General features: G+C 31.5%; 1 protein-coding gene across 2 annotated transcripts in view; it reads left to right on the forward strand.

Moving 5' to 3' along the window:
• The window catches only part of LOC114338117 (protein toll), a 123,972-nt gene that overhangs the window by 38,387 nt on the left and 63,600 nt on the right, over positions 1–21,985 (forward strand). For both annotated transcript variants that reach the window (XM_050653915.1, XM_050653914.1), the window contains exons 2-5: positions 1,811–3,280; positions 4,636–4,888; positions 11,599–11,966; positions 15,838–16,002. In XM_050653915.1, coding sequence (XP_050509872.1) covers positions 1,811–3,280; positions 4,636–4,888; positions 11,599–11,966; positions 15,838–16,002 — 2,256 coding nt within the window. The remainder of the gene's footprint in view (positions 1–1,810; positions 3,281–4,635; positions 4,889–11,598; positions 11,967–15,837; positions 16,003–21,985) is intronic.

The raw sequence follows: 21,985 nt of genomic DNA on the forward strand, positions 1-21,985 counted from the left end.
AAACTCAGACGCAACTTTCTAGATATTTTGGTCGGTAATTTTTCCAATTTTAGTAAAATTGGCAAAAAATAATTACTAAATAGTTAATAATCACTAAATAGTTAGTAACTTTGCCAATTTTTGCAAAATTGGCAAAAAACAAAAAAATTATCGACTAAAATATCTAGCCAGTTGCATCTGAGTTTAGCGAACCGACTATACCTATTCTACTTCTAGCTTGCAGTGCAGCAGTGTAATTTTTTTGTGAAATGTATACGGTACATTCCATATCAAATCACTCAGGCGAACAATTTTGGATCTCTGATTTTTCTGAAAATTGGTATATAACTTCTGCGTGACGTAAAAATAAGATATTTAAGGTCAAAAATTCTTCTTCTTCTTTTTTTCTCAAAATGTTATTTTTATGCGATTTTACAGTGATTTGGTTTTTATTAAAACAAATTTGCATTTTCTATCGTAAAGTATCAATGAAAAACATAATATTTTAATAGAAGGGACCCAAAAATGTCATTATATGGCATTATAACAAGTTATTTTGATTCAAAACAAGTTTTTGATCAAATTTTATAGTGTAGAAAACGTTAAAATACCGTTTTTTACATTTTCCTCCATTCCCAAAATACGTCATCATCGATTTGGATGAAAATTTGTCCACAGATAGCCAAGACATAGGACATTAAGTGGTTAGAAGGATTTGAATTATATTATAATACCAAAAAAGTTACATGCAGTAATATCAGAAGTATATTAGTCCAGTCGGGATAGCATTTTACCTTGCATGCCGAGGTGCCCAAAATTTTATTTTTCTAATCTTTAGGGGAATCAATAGTAGCCTAAATTTAAAATCACGAATGAATTCCTCCGTTACGTTAGCCGCCATCTTGATTTTAAAGGAGAACATGATTTGCAATATATCTCAGCCACTTTTAACTTTTCGACAAAAATGGTAGGAGCTGAAATTGTTCCAAATAAATCGTGCTTACAATTAGTACATTTTTTTTAACAATTTTTGTCGTGAGGTCGATATTTTCGAGTTAATTGTATTTACAGTAGACGCCTATATTTTTGACTATGATATTGCATGTAACTCTTTTGGTACCTATTGTAATATAATTAAAATCCTTCTCGCCACTTAAAGTCCTATGTTTTGGCTATCTGTGGGCAAATTTTTAGCCAAATTGGGAATGGAGAAAAATGTAACGTTTTCTACACTATAAAATTTGGTCAAAAACTTGTTTTGAATCAAAGTAACTTGTTATAATGCCATATAATGACATTTTTGAATCCCTTCTATTAAAATACATATTATGTCTTCCATTGATACTTTACGATAGAAAATGCAAATTTGTTTAAATAAACACCAAATCACTGTAAAATCGCATAGAATAACATTTTGAGAAAAAAAGAAGACGAAGATTTTTTGACCTTAACTATCTTATTTTTATGTCCCGCAGAAGCTATATACCAATTTTCAGAAAAATCGGAGATCCAAATTTTTTTTGCTCCAAAATTGAGTGATTTGAAATGGAATCACCCATACTATTCTACTGACTAAAACCAGTCACTTTAATGCGCAGTTTAGTCAGGTTTAGTTTCAGGTTTAGTCATTTTTGGTGTATAAATTAATACGATAATGAACATTGAACGTTAACGTTAGTGTGGCCCCAGCATTAGCGTGAGAGTTTCTGCTCCGTATATCATAGTAGGAGAACGCATTGGTCAAATGTCTTCTGTTTCATAACTATCGGGATGGGGATTTTATATTATATTTTATATAAATTATTTTTAATCATAACTCTCTTTGTTTCAGATAAAAATGGTTCCGCTAACGATCGTATTACTGATGTTAGGAACATTCCTAAGAGTAAGAGGAGATCAATGCGAGGATGTCGATCGTACCAAGTGCGTCTGTTATCCAGGAACTGATTACGAATATCAATGCCCACCTGCTTCACCTGAAAGTTATCTAATCCATGCTCAACCTCGCGAGTATTTGCATATTGATTGCTATGGCATCAAAAACTTTGATGTTGACCGATTGCCCAATTACGTTGCAGGAAATACAACTTACATTAGAATGAGATACTGCCCTTGGCCAGAGGAGAATTTCCAAGCTCTATTAGAAAAGTTTGGCATTACATTTGTTAAAAGTTTATATTTTGATGAACTCTTCTTACCAAACTCTTCAGCACCGATTGTTTCAAAAAGTACCTTTCAAGGACTGCCTCACTTAAGGGTTTTAACTCTGGCTCGTGTGTCGAATAAGCTAGCCGATGATTTACTTACAGATCTTCCAGAATTAGCCGAATTTTACTTAGAAAGCAGTAAAGCAATAAAAGAATTACCTGATTTTTATATACCTTCAACGGTCAAGATACTACATCTTGTAAAAAACCAGTTTACCAAGGTACCTAAAAATGTTTTTCAGAATTTAACTGGCTTAAGACAGCTCCATTTGTGGAGAAATAATATCACCAGCATCACAAGGGACGACTTTAAAGTGCTAAAGCAATTAGGTTCTCTAGAACTGAGCATCAACTCCATCAGTGATATAGAAGAAGACTGTTTTGCAGATCTCACCGAACTTAAAACTATAAATCTGGGACATAACAAGCTAAGTAACCTTCATCCATCGATTTTTAAATATAACACAAAATTGGCCAGTATCCGATTGGAACATAATCCGTTCTTGATTCTACCAGAACGGATATTTGCAGGTTTTCCAGATCTATCCAACATTAGTATAAGGAATACGGGTACAGCTATTCTTACTGAAGATATTTTTGCAAATTCGTCTCAAATAACCGTACTGGGTTTGCATGAGAACAAACTTCAAGAGTTATCACCTAATGTATTCAAGGGCTTAAAGAAATTGAAGACATTGGATTTAAGCAAAAATCAAATCAAGTCTTTGCCCGATAGTTTGTTTTCGGATTCACTTGCATTAGATATGCTCAATCTGGACTTTAATAGCATTACTAAAATTTCCAATGAATTATTTTCGACAACAAAGAATTTATCGACACTTACGATAAGACATAATAATCTAAACTATATCGAAACACGCGCATTTGTTCAATTGGACCAACTGAGAACCCTGGATTTGTCATACAATCAATTGACTCTAGTTTATATACCCGGGCAGTCACCTATACCTGCTTTGCTCTCACTAGAATCACTCATTTTAAGGAACAACCAAATTAAAGATTTTCCCGATCTTGGGCATTTGCAATATCTTCAGAATGTAGATGTGAGTTTCAATCAACTGCAAATTCTTAGGGTAAGTCTAACATATTATTTTTTTATTATTTATTGAACTAACATTGCGCATAATCCTAAGACTAACCATTTTACATTTAACCTAGTCTACTACTATACTGTCCTAAGTATTCCCAACTGTTCACCTTCTATCTATCTATCTAATTATCCTTCTTCGGTCCATCTCTGGACATAGGCCTCCCTAATCCTTGTACATTCTTCTCCGTCTGTCGCTACAGTTATCCACCTAGAGCCCACGTGCTTCTTGATGTCATTTGCCCATCTCATTTTGGCCTTCCTCTGCTTCGTTTATATTCCCATCGTCTCCAACTTATAAGAATTTTGTTCCATCGGTCTTCTTTTTGTCTTATATTGTGTCCGGCAAATCTGCATTTCAATTTTGCAACTTCTTGTCTAACATCCCTAAATTTGGATTTCTCTCTTATCCACTCGTTTTTCTTTTTTATCCATTAGTCATAATATGTGCAACATTTACCTTTCCGTTGCTCTTTGCGTTTTTATGATTTTGTCCATGTTTGCTTTTGTAAACGTCCACGTTTGGGAACCATAAGAGAGAACACGGAGTACGCATTGATTGTATATTGTATACCTCTGTCGTCAGATGTTGTGGATACCTTTTGTTTTTAAGGATGTAGCTTAGTTTGTCAAATGCCGCCCATGCCAGTCTAACTCGTCTTTTAATCTCTGCTGTTTGGTTTTCCTTGTTAAGTTTTATAATTTGGCCCAGATATATGTATATAATCGTGAACTTGTTCTATTTCATTTTGTCCGATCCTAATTGTGATGTCATCTGTATTTGTTATGATTTTGGTCTTGCTGTAATTCATATTAAGGCTTATATTTCCAGCTTCTATGTCCAGTTCTTTCATCATTTCAAATAATTCTTCTTTTTTATCGGTTGCCCTCAGCGTACCTTAGGTGGTTCAAGCGTTGTCCACAAATTTTTATACCTTTTTTCCCATTCTAGGGATGTAGGGTAGACGTTCGTACCAAGGTGTATGTTTTTACTCTGTCTCTTTTTTGAACATTCACACTGATTCGTCCAAATTGCTGTTCCTTCTTAGATATCATCATACATTCTGTTTTCTTAATGTTTAGTGAAAGTCCATATCTCTTACTTACTTCTATGATTCTATTCATTAATCCTGGAGAGTTTCAGAACTATCAGTGAATACCACCGTGCCATCTGCGTGTCTTATGTTATTGATACATTCACCGTTAATTCGAATTCCGGCTCTTGAATGATTTCCTCAAAGTATATGTTGAACAACAGCGGTGACGGTATACATCCCTGACGGACCCCACATTTTATCTTTAATAATTTGTAAGTATTTTGATTAATTTGTTCTTTTTTAGATTGAAGACCTTGTCGTGAACACAAGGCAATCGCTAGGTTTCGTTGATTTACAAAACAACAAAATTCAAGAAGTAGATTTTGGAACATTGAATATTACGATGAGTAATACTGAATTACAATACAAGTTAATTGAAAGATTTTCTCCCAATAATAAGTACCTTCAAATGAAAGTAGATTTGAGAAAGAATCCTATATTGTGTGACTGCTCAGTCTACAATTTAGTTCGATATTACCAAAATGACATGTATCCAGGTATGTATAATTTCATTACTTTTTATAGTTAGAATTTAAATGAAACAAGCTGAAAATGCGAGAATTATCAAACGAAAACTTTGTTTATGATTAGCAGCAAACATAATATCTATATATTACAAGTCAAAGTTTTCTACTTAATAAAATATAAAATAACATTAAGTCATAAACTTTATTGGGACCATCTTCTGGGTACACCTCCGTGGCTTTAAGCCACTCTGATGCTGGAGCAAAAGAAGATGAGGGACTTCTATAATTTGCAATTCACATCCCATCTGTCCAGCGCGGAAAAATTCCAACGAAAATGGAACCCTACATACTCAGATGGGAAGTAATACTAATCGAAATAAAAATGAATAACCATTTTCATCTCGTTACAATACGAAGCCAAAGCCGTGCTATATTTCAGTTCGTCTAGAGAGCGCAACAAGCACTCTGACCGAACGGTTTCAAAACTCGTTAGTTTTTCATCAGAGAATGCATATGTTGCTATCTCTGATACTGAAGATATTTATCTCTGGTAGTACGCCAGTCAATGGGAGCAAGAATAGGATATTACCTCCGAATTCTATCCTACTGCATGGATTTTAATGAAATTTTGGGAGTAGCCTCTACTTATCTCCTAATTCAAAGTCTACCCTATGCCGATGTGTGCTTTTATCTTGGAGGTGGTTCCCACCCCTTCTTAGGGGTTGAGAATTTTTTGGTTAAAATAACCACGAAATTCGCTAGAGAACCTAATTCTAAGCAAAAACTGTTCTATAATTTTTTTTTAAACTCAATACTTTTTGAGTTATTCGTGGTTGAAAATTGGCCATTTTCATTGAAACATAACACCTGTTCGAACCGTTTTTTTGTGAATACCTTAAAAACTATGCATCTAACTAAAAAAACTATATAAAACATTTTTGTAGGTTATAAAAAAACAAAGAGACACTTGCCTTCATAAATCTTCTAGTTATAATACAAAAAGAGATCTGGTAGGTGAAAAGAGTTTGTTTTTTTGGTATATGCTCAAATTGGTGTATTCAACGTGAAATAACAGAAACGGTCGATTTTAGGTGTATAATGCTACGAAAACCTTTTGTTGTGCTTGAAAATACCTTTAAAACGAGCAATATTAAAGGTCCATTACATTCAAACTAAGCGAGATATGGTGAAAACAAAATTGATAACTAATGAACTACAGTCAAACCTGCCATATCTGGATCAATGTGGCGACAAACCGATCCGGATATGAAAAAATCCGGATATCAAGACCACTACTTCTTTTATAGTCTCTGAAACGTTTTCTACTTCATACATTCCAGTAATCAACGCCGTCAGTAACTTTCGTCGATAGACACGTTTTATAGATTCTATAATACATTATTTTGCCATCTTTTAGCTCTTCTTTTAGTGCGTTGTCCAACAGCAGGACTCTCTTTATCGATAGATTTCGGTAGATCCGGACGGCGCAGAACCGTCCGGATATGGGGAGGTCCGGATATGAAAGGTCCGGATATGGCAGGTTGTACTGTAATTGAAAAAATCTTCCATGAAACTTGAAAATGATAAGAGATACAGTAATGAAAAATAAAAACGAAATTTTTATCTAAAAAAACCCTACATTTTTGTCCCATCATTTTCAAGTTAAATGGAGAAAAAGGAATGTTTTTAAAAAAATTTAAAAATCCGCTCTATAATTTGATCTTATTTCAAACTAGTCCAACTTTTTGAACATAGAAATAACACTATAATAAAAAGTTTTGTAGAAGGAAAACGATTTATTAAATTCTGATGGATGAGGGATTAAATATACTTCTCATTTCTTCTTAAAATACATTAGTCATAAATAGTTTGAATGTAATCGACATTCAGTATTGATCATTTTAAAGGTCTTTTCAAGCACTACAAAAGTTATTAGTATCATTCTATACCTAAAATCGACCTTTCTGATATTTCAAGTTGAATACACCGATTTGAGCATGCACCAAAAAACAAACTCTTCTCACCTACCATATCCCTTTTGTATTATAACTAGAAAATTTATGAAGGAACGAATCTCTTTGTTTTTTTATGAGCTACAAAAATATTTTATATAGTTTTTTGTTAGATGCATAGTTTTTAAGGTACATATTCGCAAAAATCCGTCCGAAAAGGTGTCATTTTTCAATTGAAATGGCCAATTTTCAATCACGAATAATTCAAAAAGTAATGAGCTTTAAAAAAAATAATTATAGAACAGTTTTTGCTTAGAATTAGGTTCTCTAGCCTTTTCCGTGGCTATTTTAACCAAAAAATTTTTTACACCGACAAGTGGTGGGAACCACCCTCAAGATAAAAGCGCACATCGGCATAGGGTAGACTCTGTTTCTTGAGCTATATTGAGCTATAAGTAAATCGATGTAGTAGGATGGAATTCGGAGCCAAATAACCTCATTGATTGCCCTACAGCAACATATGCAACCTGTCTTTTTGTTACACCCTGTATATTCAATCAGAATGTTAGAATAGGTAACACGTGTGCATGTAATGTATTATGCCGGCGACAATTTTAATCCTAATAAGATCGTAATTATCAGGTATAGGTATAGAAACTTTCGAATATAGCAGTCACAAGCACTAATTGTCTGATTGTGGTTTCTAGCGCTGCCCGCTGTATAAAAGAAATGCAAATGTTTTCGTACGAGGATAAAATAATTATATTGTATTTTATATGTAAAGAGTTGCAGAAAAAACCCCAAGGTTTGAATGAATTTAATTTTTTTAAAAAATCATACAGAAGTAAAAAACTTCATTTGTACAATGGTATAAAAAGTTTATTAAAAACTATTAAAAGTCATCCAAAAGGATTTGAAAAACGTTTTCGATCTAGATCAGATCATCTTCAGTGCGTTCTGCCTAGTACATGGAACTAGCAACCTTATGAAAATGGTAACATAGAGAAATATGGTTTACTTGATAATTCTATAATATTTATAGCGACTCCAAGTCGATGTTAAAGGATTAATTTATGTGTTAGGAGTGCTCAAAGGGCAACATGGTTCCCTGTCGATAAAAAATCGTGGTTCTTGCCAGTTCAATGGACACAGACCAACAAAGGTGAAGGAGATGTTATTGATTTTGTTTTAATTTTTTTTAGCTGTTAAAATTAGTTCGAGAAGTGGGGATGTTACAGAAGTACATTCTGAAGATATTAATAAATAAACTATAATACATACCAGAAACATTTTAAACAAAAATAAAACAAATATTAATAACTCAAAAGAAATTTAAAGCAAATAAAATGGATTTTGCGGTGGACATCAGAACTCGTCAGAATTTTCTTAGTTTATGAGTTTCTTTAGGTAACCCTATCGAGTTTTTTTATTTTTAATGATTTTTGAGTCCTTGGTATCACTCGAAAGTAAAAAAAAAACGAAATTCTTTATAGCAAAAGAGTGAAAATCAACATATTTATTATTGTTAAACAAAAAATAAGCACAAAAACAAATATATCTTGACAGCGTTACCTCGAGAAGTGTTAAAGAAAATCTGTGCAAAATTTCTGGTGGATTGGTCAAGTAGTTTCTAAGTTTCAATGTCCACCGCCTTTGAAAAAGCAGTTTTGAGAAAAACGCGTTTTAAGTTTTGACAACTTCGTCTTCGTCTTCTTGTTTGTCTGTCAAATCGTAAAGTAATGCACACTTGAATATATTTTTGGATCGCGGAGTAATCTGCAAAAGAGAAGGGGAACAGTTGTTGAACGTTTCTCACTACGCTCAAGCGTGCTGGCGCGAAACAGCTGCAAAGCGAGTCGAAGGTAGAAATATTCAACATGCTGTATCTCTGGTAATTTTACTCTGAGCAATCTGAAATTTTCGAGAGTATTCTTCAAGTTATGCACTTTCATTTAAAATAAAAAAAATGAAAATTTTCAACCATACCCCCTTAAATAGAAACGGATCTGATCTTAGGATGTAAAACTAAATATTTAAAATTTTATTATACCTATAATGGTTGTCGTCCAAGGCTTTTATAAGAAAAAACAATAAAATCCTTTATAAAAGGTGTATACGCTCTGAGCTTCGCTGGTGGCGCTCCTAGCGGATTACTAATTCAACTTTCACCGGTAATTTTTAAATTTATTATTTAATTGTTATCGCTTAATATTTACAACGCAAAAAATTAATTAAATCGTAATCGATTATTTTAAGATTTTGCTAATCATTTTGACGTCCTATTGAAAAAATATGAATTTCTTACTTCGGATACTTTCACAATTATTGTGTAGATGGCGCTAAGATTTTTAGATTAAATTATAGTTACTTATTACAGAACATTAAATAAACTTAAATTCAGTATTTAAAACTTAAGTATATTTAAGGTAAAAATATATACCACAGCTTTGACCAACTAATATTTTTTATAATTAATGTTTTTAATTTTAATTTTAAATTAATCACTTTGACATTTATGTCAAATTTCCGGTAAACGTTTCCAAACTTGCCACTACTGGCGCTCGCGAATTTGTAAATATCCCCTCTACGTACGAGCTCACAGCGTATACAGTCGGAAAAATGAAAGAATACCCATGAACGATCACATCAATCACTTATTTTGTATTTGCTGTCTTTTTCTATACGCTGTGAGCTCGTACGTAGAGGGGATATTTACAAATTCGCGAGCGCCAGTAGTGGCAAGTCTGTAAACGTTTACCGGAAATTTGACATAAATGTCAAAATGATTAATTTAAAATTAAAATTAAAAACATTAATTATAAAAAATATTAGTTGGTCAAAGCTGTGGTATATATTTTTACCTTAAGAGTAAACAGTAGCAATCAACAGGTGGCAACAAAATATAACTTCGGGATATAGTATCATAAACTTTGGCAACAGTGGTAATCTTTGACATTTTCTAAGATTAATATTTTGACAATATCATAGTCGCGCTAAATGGAAGTAATGGAAACGATTTTATTATTAATAAATACATATTTATGAAAATAACCCAAAATGGGTGAAAATTTTATGTTAAGATAAGTATTTAGAAAGGTATGTGCATGAAATATCTAATAATAAAACAATAATAAATAATAATTTTTTGTTGTGAAGCGAAACAAATTTCGATTTTCGCATAATTTTGGCACGGTTTTTAATGGACTTTTTCTTGGAAGGTTTCACTTTATTTTTTGTTTGATTTACTTTTTCCATTTTGTTAAACTATTGATAATATTTTAAGAATAAAAAATCCTCCTAAAACTTTATATACTCGCATTAGAATTCGAAATATTTTTACGTAAAATATACTTACCTACCTACATATAACTAAAACTCACACTTAACAACAATCTATTCTTTCAAAGAGGCCAACAACTTATACAACAACAAATATAATAATAAATTAACTATCAATAAACACTTCTTTCCTCTGAAACAACAATAACGAATTCTTAAATTAAGACACTACTGCACTGAACAGATATAGATAAAGATGACAGAACAGATTAGAGAAAATCTAACGCAGGTTTGTCAAAATGACAGTGATAATTTCTCTATGTTGCCTAATTAGTTATTTAATTATAATATGTTCGATTTCTTATTAGAAATAAAAAATTTTAGTAGTTCCAAGATTACACAAAATCTAGGCATGGGATAAAAAAGTTTATTTGAAGAAAGTTTATTATTTTTTTCTTCTTAATGGCGGTACAGGCTCCTTTTTTCAATATTTTATTTAGTTACAGAGTAATTTCCACGTACTAACATACTTCTGAAATTGGGCTCTGTACCGCCATTCTTTTTTATATTACGAATATGTGTGCCAAATATCTCGACAAAATATTTAAAATTAGAGCCGCAATCTTGGAACGCGTTTGTGGCTACCTGTTGATCGCTACTGTAGCCTCTTAAATATACTTACGTTTTAAATACTGAATTTAAGTTTTTTTAATGTTCCGTAATATGTAATTATAAATTAATCTTAGCGCCATCTACACGATAATTGTGAAAGTATCCGAAGTAAGAAATTCATATTTTATCAATAGAACGTCAAAATGATTAGCAAAATCTTAAAAAAATCAATTACAATTTAATTAATTTTTTGCGTTGTAAATATTAAGCGATAACAAATATTAATTTTAAAAATTACCGGTGAAAGTTGAATTAGTAATCCGCCAGGAACGCCACCAGCGAAGCTCAGGGCGTATAAATAACAAACGTTTGTTTTAAAAAAAGACAGCAAATACAAAATCAGTGATTGATGTGATCGTTCATGGGTATTCTTTCATTTTTCCGACTGTAGAGCATGTTGGATCACGTAAGCACTGATGATGATTGGTCAACCAATCGAAAACTAGTTCTGTGTTGTAGCCCTTTTTAGGGATTTTAAATATATATCTTTTATAAAGTATTTTATTGTTTTTTGTATTATATGGCATACATCCAACTACAGGAAAACTTTTTCCTTGTGGCTTTTATATGATTAGATAGTGAGGGGCAAAATTATGAAATAAATTTATTTTTTCGAGGATGGGTGACTTTGAAGACAAAGTCGATTTTTATTTTTGATTTTTTGGCATATACACATATCATACTAGTGACGTTATCTATCTGGGAGTCATGACGTAATTGATGATTTTTTTAAATGAGAATAGAGGTCGTGTGCTAGCTTATTTAAAAGGTTATTCAATTCTATATTATTTATACAGGGTAGCATGTAACTTAATTAACAAATATTTATTGTTTTAGCTGTACGCTCACGAATAGATCTCAACATAAACGGAATCGTTTGTGACAAATCTACCTTATTCCAAGACGTTCTGGTGACTCACCTGAAACCAGATGATATATCGTGTGAGGTTTCTAGCATCAGTTGTCCAAAGAAGTGTTTCTGTTTGTGGCATTATCATTCAGATTCTGTTCATGTCAATTGTTCAAACAGGAATTTGACGCAGTTCCCAACGTTAACAATCAGGGATAACAAAATCAAGCTTGATTTGGATGGCAACTACATTGAAGGTGGCCTTAATTCCAGTATGGGATATGACAATGTTACGGAATTAATTTTATCAAATAATCGTATACACGACTTAAAATGGATACCAATGGGAATTGAGGTAAGTATTCTTCTTCTTATACTTGTTGTAGATCTGTCGATCTGTTAATTCCGACGTTGAAGTATTTCTTGAGAGATAGACTGCCAGCTATCTCTCACATCTTTTTGGTGGTCTCCCCGGTGGACTCTTGGTAGTCTGCGCTCCTCCATTCTTTTTACATGACTGTACCATTCTCTTCGTCTTTGCCCACCCCATCTTCCTACATCTTGCACGCCACATTGTTCCCTAATATAGGGGAGTGCAATTAGAACGAAAATATGCATTGTTTCGGAAAAATTCAAACAAGCTTATATTTTTCTAAAACTTTTTTTGTTAGTTTATATGCATGTAAAAGTTCTACTCGCAGATTTGGCCGCTAATTGTTTATTAATTGTTTAAACAATAACAATTGTTTTATATAAATAATTTTAAAAATATCGATAAATTCATTATTTTACTTTGATCAAATATGTTTCTATTTTGTTTTTGATTATGCTGAATCCGAATATGGCATTGCAATTTGAAAATTCTTATACAGAAGCTCTTAAAATAGTCAAAAATCTAAAACTCAACCATCAGATATCAACTTTTATCAATTTTATACGAGTTATGTCAAAAATATAAATTTCGTTAAAGAGTAAAGTACCTTTATATTCCAGAAGATCAAAAAATGCTATAAGTTGTTTGAAATTAGAAACTATGTCTAAATATACAATTACATCATTCTAATCGAAAAAAAAATTTCAATTTTTTCTCAAATTACGGATACTCATCATCATTTTATTACAATTATGATAACTATTTTATTATCACTTTTACGAAAAAAAGTTATTCTTCATAAAATACTCTCCCTGGTCTAAAATCTTAGATACAATCATCAGATATCAAACTTTTTTAATTTTATACGAGCTAGGTAAAAAATATGAATTTTTCTTAAAAGTGCCTTTATTATTCACAATATTTTAATTAGAAGGATGTAATTGAACACTAAAACAAATTTTTTATTTCCAAATAACTTTTCTTAATAACAATTTTCGATATTGTGAAATGTAAAGGTACTTTACTCTTGAGTGAAATTCATATTTTTTTACATACCTCGTATACCATTAATCAAATTTGATATTTGATGATTGCATCTTAGATTATATTATATACGATGCAGAGTATTTTATAAATAATAAATATTTTTCGTAAAACTGATCATAAAAAAGTTATCAATGGGTTCCAAGTTTTTTTGCAAAAAAAAAAAATTTTGCTGAACATTTATTATTGTTGAAGCTTATTATTAAATGTATTTTAGGTAAGTTTTACAGAAAAAAGTTTTGATCACTTTATAAACATTTTTTTTAGCTGGTAATTTTCGGTTTTTGTATTACATTTTTGTTATCTTTCTTAATTTTTTAAAAAGAAATAGTTTATTTCATTTCTAAAGTAAAATAATTTAGTGCATTTTAAAGACCACATCCTAAGCTTTAAGAAAGCACTTATAAAAATGTAATAGATCTGTTCAAACTTGAGTAATACCGTCTTAAATTGGTGGTAATTCTATAAAACTACGAAGATTTAAAAAATTACAATTTTTGAGACGTCAATATCATTTGAATTCAATTTTTGAGATTTTTTTTTGAATGAAACATCATTTAGTAGGATGCTTGAAAGGTAAGTTGCAATATTCAGAGTTTTATAAGAAAAATTGTATTGGTTACACATTTTTAAATTATTTTTAAACAAAATTCATGCAAGGCTCACTTTCCGCCCACACCGTACTTATGCCCATACATTTTATTTCTTTCTATTATAACCATAAGATAGCTTAATTATTCTTCTTTCATGTTCAATTTGTAAAATTTTATTTGATCAATTAGTTAAAGAATTACATTAAAATAACTCAATCGCGCATTTCGCCGTACGTTAGTTTACAGTGCGCCTATGTTTGTGAGAAGGGTGACTTTAGCGTTATAAATAAAAAATTATAGAAGATACAGATTTAATTTTAGAAAATCTTTATATAAGGTTTTTTTTTTGTAAAATTTTCTGAATTTTTCAATGGTCAAGTTAGTTTTTTTCTAAAATTTATATTTTCGGAGTTATTTAAAAAAACATGTAATTTCGTAGTTCATTTGTTTAATAAAAAATAAAGCACCCACTTCTCGAGTAGAACTTTTTGATATGTTGTTTATTAAACATTTCTTAATGAAATTACAAAAAGTTCTATTTTGTTTGATTTTTTCCGACGTGAAAATCTATATGCACTCCCCTAATAATGTTGTTTCGTATTCTATCCCTTCTTGCCTGCCTGCAATTGTTCTTAAAAGTGTCTTCATTTGGGCTGTTTGTAGCATGCTTTTGGTTTTATTGGTGTCTTCTCTTGATTCAGTACCATAGGTCATAACTTGATGCAAGTTTTATAAATTCTTTGCTGTCCATTCTCATATATGGGTTATTCCAGACCACATCTCTCAAACCTCCGGATATGACTCTTTGTTTATTTGTCCTCTTAGACCTCTGGCGGAGTTATGATAACTTGATAAATCTACAGCTAGATATTTAAACTGGTTTGGCTGTTCTATGGGTTTCCCCTCTACCACGATCTTGCATCTAATTGGATCTTTCGCAATGGTAATGCATTTTGTTTTCTGCGTGGAAATGTTCATGTTCAGTCGTCGACAGGCTTGGTAAAATCGATAAAGTTGTCTTTGTAGGCCATCCTCATCCTCTGCAATCAGGGCTGCATCATCCGCATAGCACACTGTACTGATTCTACTGTGACCCAGTCTGTATCCTATAGTTGTAGCGATTCCACATCTTCTATTATTTCATTTACCAGCATATTGAATAATCAACTATTTTACCAAAAAAAAAATAATTTTATTAACGTTTCGAAGTCCAAATCGGGGTTCGTTGTCAAAATACAAAATACTACTGAAAATAAATATTATAAAATATATATGAAACGTTAATAAAATAATTTTTTGGTAAAATTGTGGCTTATTTCCCATTGAAAATAGTTGATTATAAAAAATGCCACAAGAAAATAGCTTCAGAACAGTATATTGAATAGAAATGGGCTGAGGCTGTCTCCCTGCCTGATTCCCCCTGGTGTTGGTATGTTGGCCGTAGTGGTGTGTTATGAAACTGTCTTTACTATTTTATTATTTATGTTTTTAGGCACTAAGTTTAATTTAAATAAAGGAAGACTTACATCACTTATTTAATTTATTTAAATAGTTACAAATAACTCAAACTAACACATCTAATTTATTTACAAACTCAAATTTATGATTTAACTAACTAAAACATAATAATTCCGATTACTAATACATTTCAAAATACAAGGCGAACAACTCGATTAGAATACAATAAATATTACGCGTCGGTAACTGACTTCTGCTTAAAAATCATCCGCTTATATAGATACGGCTCTGCTTCAAGAACATTTCGAACGCCTGAGACAGGTCTCCGCCCATCATCTGGAATATTCTGGCTCGTCAATGACGTGGCGCCGTTGTTTGTTTACTGCTAGGGGCAGGGCCGGCCTCAGTTAGAAATTCGTCACAGGTGTCAGTTTGTTTTTATTTTTATTGTTATTGTTCATCTGTTTTATGACTTCCACAATGTTTGCCGGTATCCATTTTGCTTAATTTTCTGTAATATATCGGCAAGTCTGACTCTGTCAAATGCTTTTGTTCTGTCTACAAAGCAAATGTATGCGGGTTTGTTTTATTCTATTGACTTATCTTTCACTTGTTTCATGACAAATAATGTGTCCGTTGTCGACCTGGCTTTTCTGAATCCTTGCTGTTCTTCTTTAATTTAAATTGTATATTTTTAATTTAAACTGTTAAATAAACCAAATGTGAAATATTTTCTAACTTATATTTTTTTATTTCAGAAACTCAACCTACAACACAATAGCCTAACGCACATTGACTCTGAACTTTTCAAAATTATTAATAGCACAAAGAGTTTAAACAAATTGGAATTGGCTTATAATCCTTGGTCATGTGGATGCTCTGCTTTTGATCTACAACTGTTTCTACAAAATCGCTACACAATTGTAAGTATATTTTTACTAACTTAATGATGGATTTTAATATCGTTTTGTTTTCATTCTCTTTTGCCTTTATCCGTATGTCATACTACACATCACTCACTTCGTTTCATTGCATGCGTCCCATTCTAACTCTACTGCATGCATCTCTACTTCCCCTTATTCTGTAAAACCGATACTCCTCCTCCTCATCTAAATATTGATGAAACAGTGAAGACGCAGAGGAAGACCTCCAATACGATGGGAACATCAGATGAAGGCTCTAGTGGGAAAAGCCCTACATGAAGCCGTCCTTCTGGAACAGGATCTCAGCCAATGGAGATGTTTTCCATTCCAGTTCTTTAAAGACTTCTTCCAGAGCTAAGGTGAAGAGTTTTGGGATATTACATCTCCTCGTCTTACGTGTCTACGGATTGCTATGGGATTAGTTTTGTTTGTTTTATTTTCCCATTCGACTGTCAGTTGCTGTTTTATAGATGTTATGTAAGAGTAGCCTGTACCTGGAGTATATTCTGCTGTTATTTAGACAAGGGCGGATCCAGGACCGATTTTCGGGATGAACTTTTTTTCGAGAGGGGTACCGGTGGGTCTGGGGATAATTTTTAAAAATTTGGGTTACAATGGTAAGTTTTAAGGCACTTTTCACACACTTTTCAACGCCATAAAGATATTCAAAACTTATCGTTATTAAAGCATTATTAAAGTCAGTCAAGATTCCTACACATTTCTTCGGATCCAAGTGCAGTTCTTTCAACAAGTTTAATACTATTTTTCCCAATGCTTCTCCTGTCAGGCCTTGTTCTTCCCCTCTTTCTGATTTTCACTAATTATTTTTATGTTCTCATAAGCGTCAATGAATTTGACAAAGTCTTCACGAATGTTGTTATTGTGTATGTATCTCAAATTTAGACAAAGCTGTTCCACGTGCGGTACGTCGGTCATTTCGTCAAATATGACAGAGTAAAAATTTGCACTTTGAACCTGATTCATTATGTTCAATTATTTCTTCACCACAACATGTTATTAATTGATTTTGGCTGGTACTACTAATGTATGTTGCTCGAATAGATGCCGTGGATAGGTGTTGTTTAAGAGTTTTATCTCCTGATGCGATTTTAAACCTTAACAATTCCCCTCATTATTAGGTCCAGCATCTTCGTCCAGAAGCAGAAGGCTATGATCACGATGGCCTCTTGGAGGAATATTCTGTCGACTTAAGAACACTATAGACTCTACCGTTAGTCGTAGTCTTTCTCTATTTTCTTGTACCTATTTAGACCTCTGAGAGTCTATCTGGTTAATGATTGACTTTTGCGGGTTGCGACAACTTTGTAGAAAATCCAGCCCAACCTGAACGCACTCCTTGTGGTATGATGTTTTTTCATGGGTTCGTTCATGGGTTCGTTCAGGCTCCGTCTTTGACCATGAGTTTGGTGAAAGATGTTAAACGTTTCATGACAAGACTTTATACTATCATCCCTTTATTGTGACCATATTTTTCGTTAGAAAAATAAAACGTAATACTTAATAAACAATTCCTTTTGACTGTGCGAAAGTAACAACCAACTCCTTTGTTCTAAGTGCTAGTGACCCAAGTAATGCTTTATTTTTTTTCTATTCTTTGTGTGTACAGAATATAGAAATTAATACAATTTTGATCGCTGCCAAGGTCGTTCTAAAAATTGGCACTTTGTAAAATTATCAACATTTTAATTTGCAAAACATCCTATGTCATTCTTGAAGCTTTCGTTACTGCTTTTGTTCAATTCTAGTACAGACAATAATGTATTTATCTCCTGTTTTGTACATATACATGTATTTGAAAGTAAAAACATTTAAACTGCAAATATTTATATTTATATTTTTTTAAATTCTCGGAGGGGGCTCTGTTGGTTATAATTCTATTAATAGAATTATTAACGCGGCAGTATCGTCGCCCCCGCTAGCGAAATTATTCCGATTCGATTTTTTTGCACAAACTTACTCAAAAAGAGGTCCTTATAACATATCCACAGGGTGCCGGGCGATGCCGTGGTCGAAAAATTGTTTAAACAATTTTTTTAAACAAATTAACAAAAATAATTTTTTCATTTCGAGTAATTTTTTTTAGATAACTTGTGTTATTCTGAGCAGAAAAGGTCACTTGTCATTTTTTTCTAAAATTGATTGTTGTCAAGTTATATGCGATTAAAAATTTGAAAAATGCGAAAATGGCCATTTTTAAGGCTTAATAACTCGATTAAAAGTTATTATTATGAAATTCAAAAAGTGACCAGATCAAGTTTCAAACTCCTTCTTCAAGGTCCTGAAGAGATTTTTGTCATTATTTTATTACAAAGCTGTTATTTTTAATTATTAACAATTAGCGCTATAGTCCAGGATGTATCGTCGCCCCCGTTAGTAGTGATGTTGAAAAAGTAACTATTCGTTACAAAGTACTCGTTACTTACGAATACCGAAAGTAACGATTACGATACAGAGAAGCAAATCGTTACTTTGATTTCTCTGATTACTTCGTACCAATCGTATCAGAGCGAGTAACGACTATTGTATCTACTTTGATTACTTTGATTACTCTGATTACTTCGTTATTTCATACCAATCGTATTAGAGCGAGTAACGACTATTGTATCTACTTTGATTACTTTGATTACTCTGATTACTTCGTACTTCGTGAAGGTCGTTATTATATCGGAATCCCTTTACAAAATACCTACCTACTGAGAAATACGATTCTCGATATGATTACCAGTACTCAAATACAAAAGTAATCATAGTAATCAAATCATTTTTATTTCTTAAACAGATTGGTGAAGGTCGTTATTATATCGGAATACCTATACAGACCTACCTACTGAGAAATACGATTCTCTATATGATTACCGGTACTCAAATACAAAAGTAACAAAAGTAATCATAGTAATCAAATCATTTTTATCCCTTAAACACATCGGTGAAGGTAGTTGTTATATCGGAATACCTATACAAAATACCTACCTACTGAGAAATGCGATTCTCGATATAATTACTGGTACTCAAATACAAAAGTACTCATAGTAATCAAAGTAACGAATACTGTAAATGATTACTTTATACAAAATACCTACCTATTGAGAAATACGATATAGACCAGGGCGCATCTGTAAAAATATTAGTACATTTGGACGTTGAGAGGTGACTCAAATTTTTTTGCAGAAATTGCTTGAAAATTAATCAAGTAATAATATTTGAGTTATCCTCCCTCTCAAAAAGGTCCGGAACATTGTTTAAATAATCAAAATGTCAAAAAATTAAGGAAAAATTCGATTTTTTTCTTGGTTTTTTGATTATACCTTTAAAAGTATTCATTTCCGAGAAAAGTTGTACTGACATAAAAGTTGCGTAATTAAATTTTCTACAATATAAAATTGGTTAATAATAATAATAAATAGCAATAATTGTGACAAAAAACATACAAAAACAAGTATTCGCATTTTACGTTTTTCAACCATTTATGCTACACTTAGGACCTTCATATTTCACCCTGCAAAACTTTATGATACAGTAAAACAATACTGTAAATTTCATTAAGATCGGTTCAATAGATTTTGCAAAATAAATTTTGCAATCCAGCTTTGGTAGAAAAAATTCATTTTTTCAAAATGTTACAGGACTGAAAATAAAGCAGATAGCAAGTTGAAAATTTTTTTACGTATAGAAGTGTACTGTACCTTTCATTTGCAATTTTGCAAAATTAAAATCGATTAACACCACGGCGTCAGAAGTTTTTTTAAATAAACATTAATTATTGGTGCTACGCGCAGGACAGCGGATAGTTTGCTCTGATTGGGTATTCCAATGACCTTTGATAATGATCATTTTAATTTTTATTACATTTCGATATAAATAAATAAATTTGTTTATTGCAAAATAAAAACACATACTCTCCTTTGAAATAACACTTTTATTAGCAAAAACTTTCTTTGTTCTTGTATTTTAACTTAAATAAAAAAAGAATGTGTGTGTACTTTGTACGCACGTAAGAAGTTATACTTCTATTATATAATTTAAACGAAATTAATATACTTTTTATTTATATTTTGTTTAAATGTTAAACTAATTTATACTTACTACTTCTCAAACATTTTTATTAGAACAGTGCCAAAAATTAAAATAATAAAACAATAAAACACACACAAACACATTAAACAAGCCACAAATGATGTCTGAACATTAATTGTCGAAAATTTTTTTAACTAAATACGTATTTTCTGAAAATACAATTATATAATAAATATACTTACAATCATAAAATGTATTAGAAAAAACAAAAAAGAAAGTTTCTATTGGGACTCGAACCAGCGCTGATAAGAGCTGTTGGTATTGGAATTCATTCGCCTTCTCCGCTTAGCCACGGACACTGTGTCATTATTTACGAAGATCGACTAACTAAACGGATTAAACTTATGATATTTTGATATTTTGAAAATTGATCAAATTATTTTAATTTTGAATTGAAATGATTTAGAATTTAAAAAATACAACAAAACATAGAGTAAAAAACAATATATTAGGTGAGTATTGATAGAAATTTTGATGGTAATCAAATTATATAAATAAAAGTATTACATACTATGTATTTTGGCAGATCAAATAGGTAGGTTTATACCCATGATACATTAACAATTATTACGTACCTGTTTCTTTTAAAAACTATTTAAAAGTCACTACAATATTATAAACTTTTTTGTTTCTGTCCTCACAACAATAAAACTAATATATTATACATTTGTTTACCTTTACCTTTACCTCCAAACCACAGCTGCCATATCGGATAATTTTTGACATGTCATTTGAACATCCAATCAGAACAAAGTTATAATGCGCATGCGCCGGGCTGATAGGTTTTAACATATAAAAAATCACCCTCTATCGCCGGTAAAGAAGTATAACTTCAAAAATTTTATTATTTTTAAACATATACAATTGTTTAAACAATATTTCACAAACAATAATAAAATTAGTTTGATTTTTGTGGAATTAAAATATTAAAATACAACAAAATATAGAGTAAGAGAAAAATATATTAGATAAAGATTGGAAGAAATTTTAGTGGAAATCAACTTGTGTGATTCGAACACCGCTATCCTGCGCGTAGCACCAAAAATTATTGTTTATTTCAAAAATTTCCTGACGCCGTGGTAATTAATTCGGTAACGCCGATTTTAATTTTGAAACTTGCAAATGAAAGGTACAGTACACTTCTATAAGCAAAAAAAAATTCAACTTGCTATCTACTTTATTTTCAGTCCTGTAACATTTTGGAAAAATGAATTTTTTTTGCGAACGCTGGATTGCAAAATTTATTTTGCAAAATCTATTAAACCGATCTTAATGAAATTTACAGTATTGTTTTAATGTATCATAAAGTTTTTCTGGGTGAAATATGAAGGTCCTAAGTCTAACATAAATGGTTGAAAAACGTAAAATGCGAATACTTGTTTTTGTATGGTTTTTTCGTAATTATTCCTATTTTGCAACTAGGGTGACTATTTTTTAAATCTTTATCCAACTCTATATTGTAGGAAATTTAATTACGCAACTTTTATGTCAGTACAACTTTTCTCGGAAATGAATACTTTTAAAGTTATAACCAAAAAACGAAGAAAAAAATTGAATTTTTCCTTCAATTTTTGACATTTTTATTATTTAAACAATGTTCCAGACCTTTTTGAGAGGGAGGATAACTCAAATATTTGAGCTATTTTCAAGCAATTTCTGCAAAAAAATTTGAGTCACCTCTCAACGTCCATCTCAAAACAGATGCGCCCTGGACTAATATTTGATATGCTTACCGGTACTCAAATACAAAAGTAACAAAAGTAATCATAGTAGTAATCAAAGTAACGAATACTGTAAATAATTACTTTATACAAAAGTAACGATTTGTAACGAATACTCGAAAGTAACTATAATCAACATCACTACCCGTTAGTGAAATTATTCCGAT

This window comes from Diabrotica virgifera, chromosome 6, assembly GCF_917563875.1.
Source record: "Diabrotica virgifera virgifera chromosome 6, PGI_DIABVI_V3a".
In the NCBI taxonomy this organism is placed as follows: domain Eukaryota; kingdom Metazoa; phylum Arthropoda; class Insecta; order Coleoptera; family Chrysomelidae; genus Diabrotica; species Diabrotica virgifera.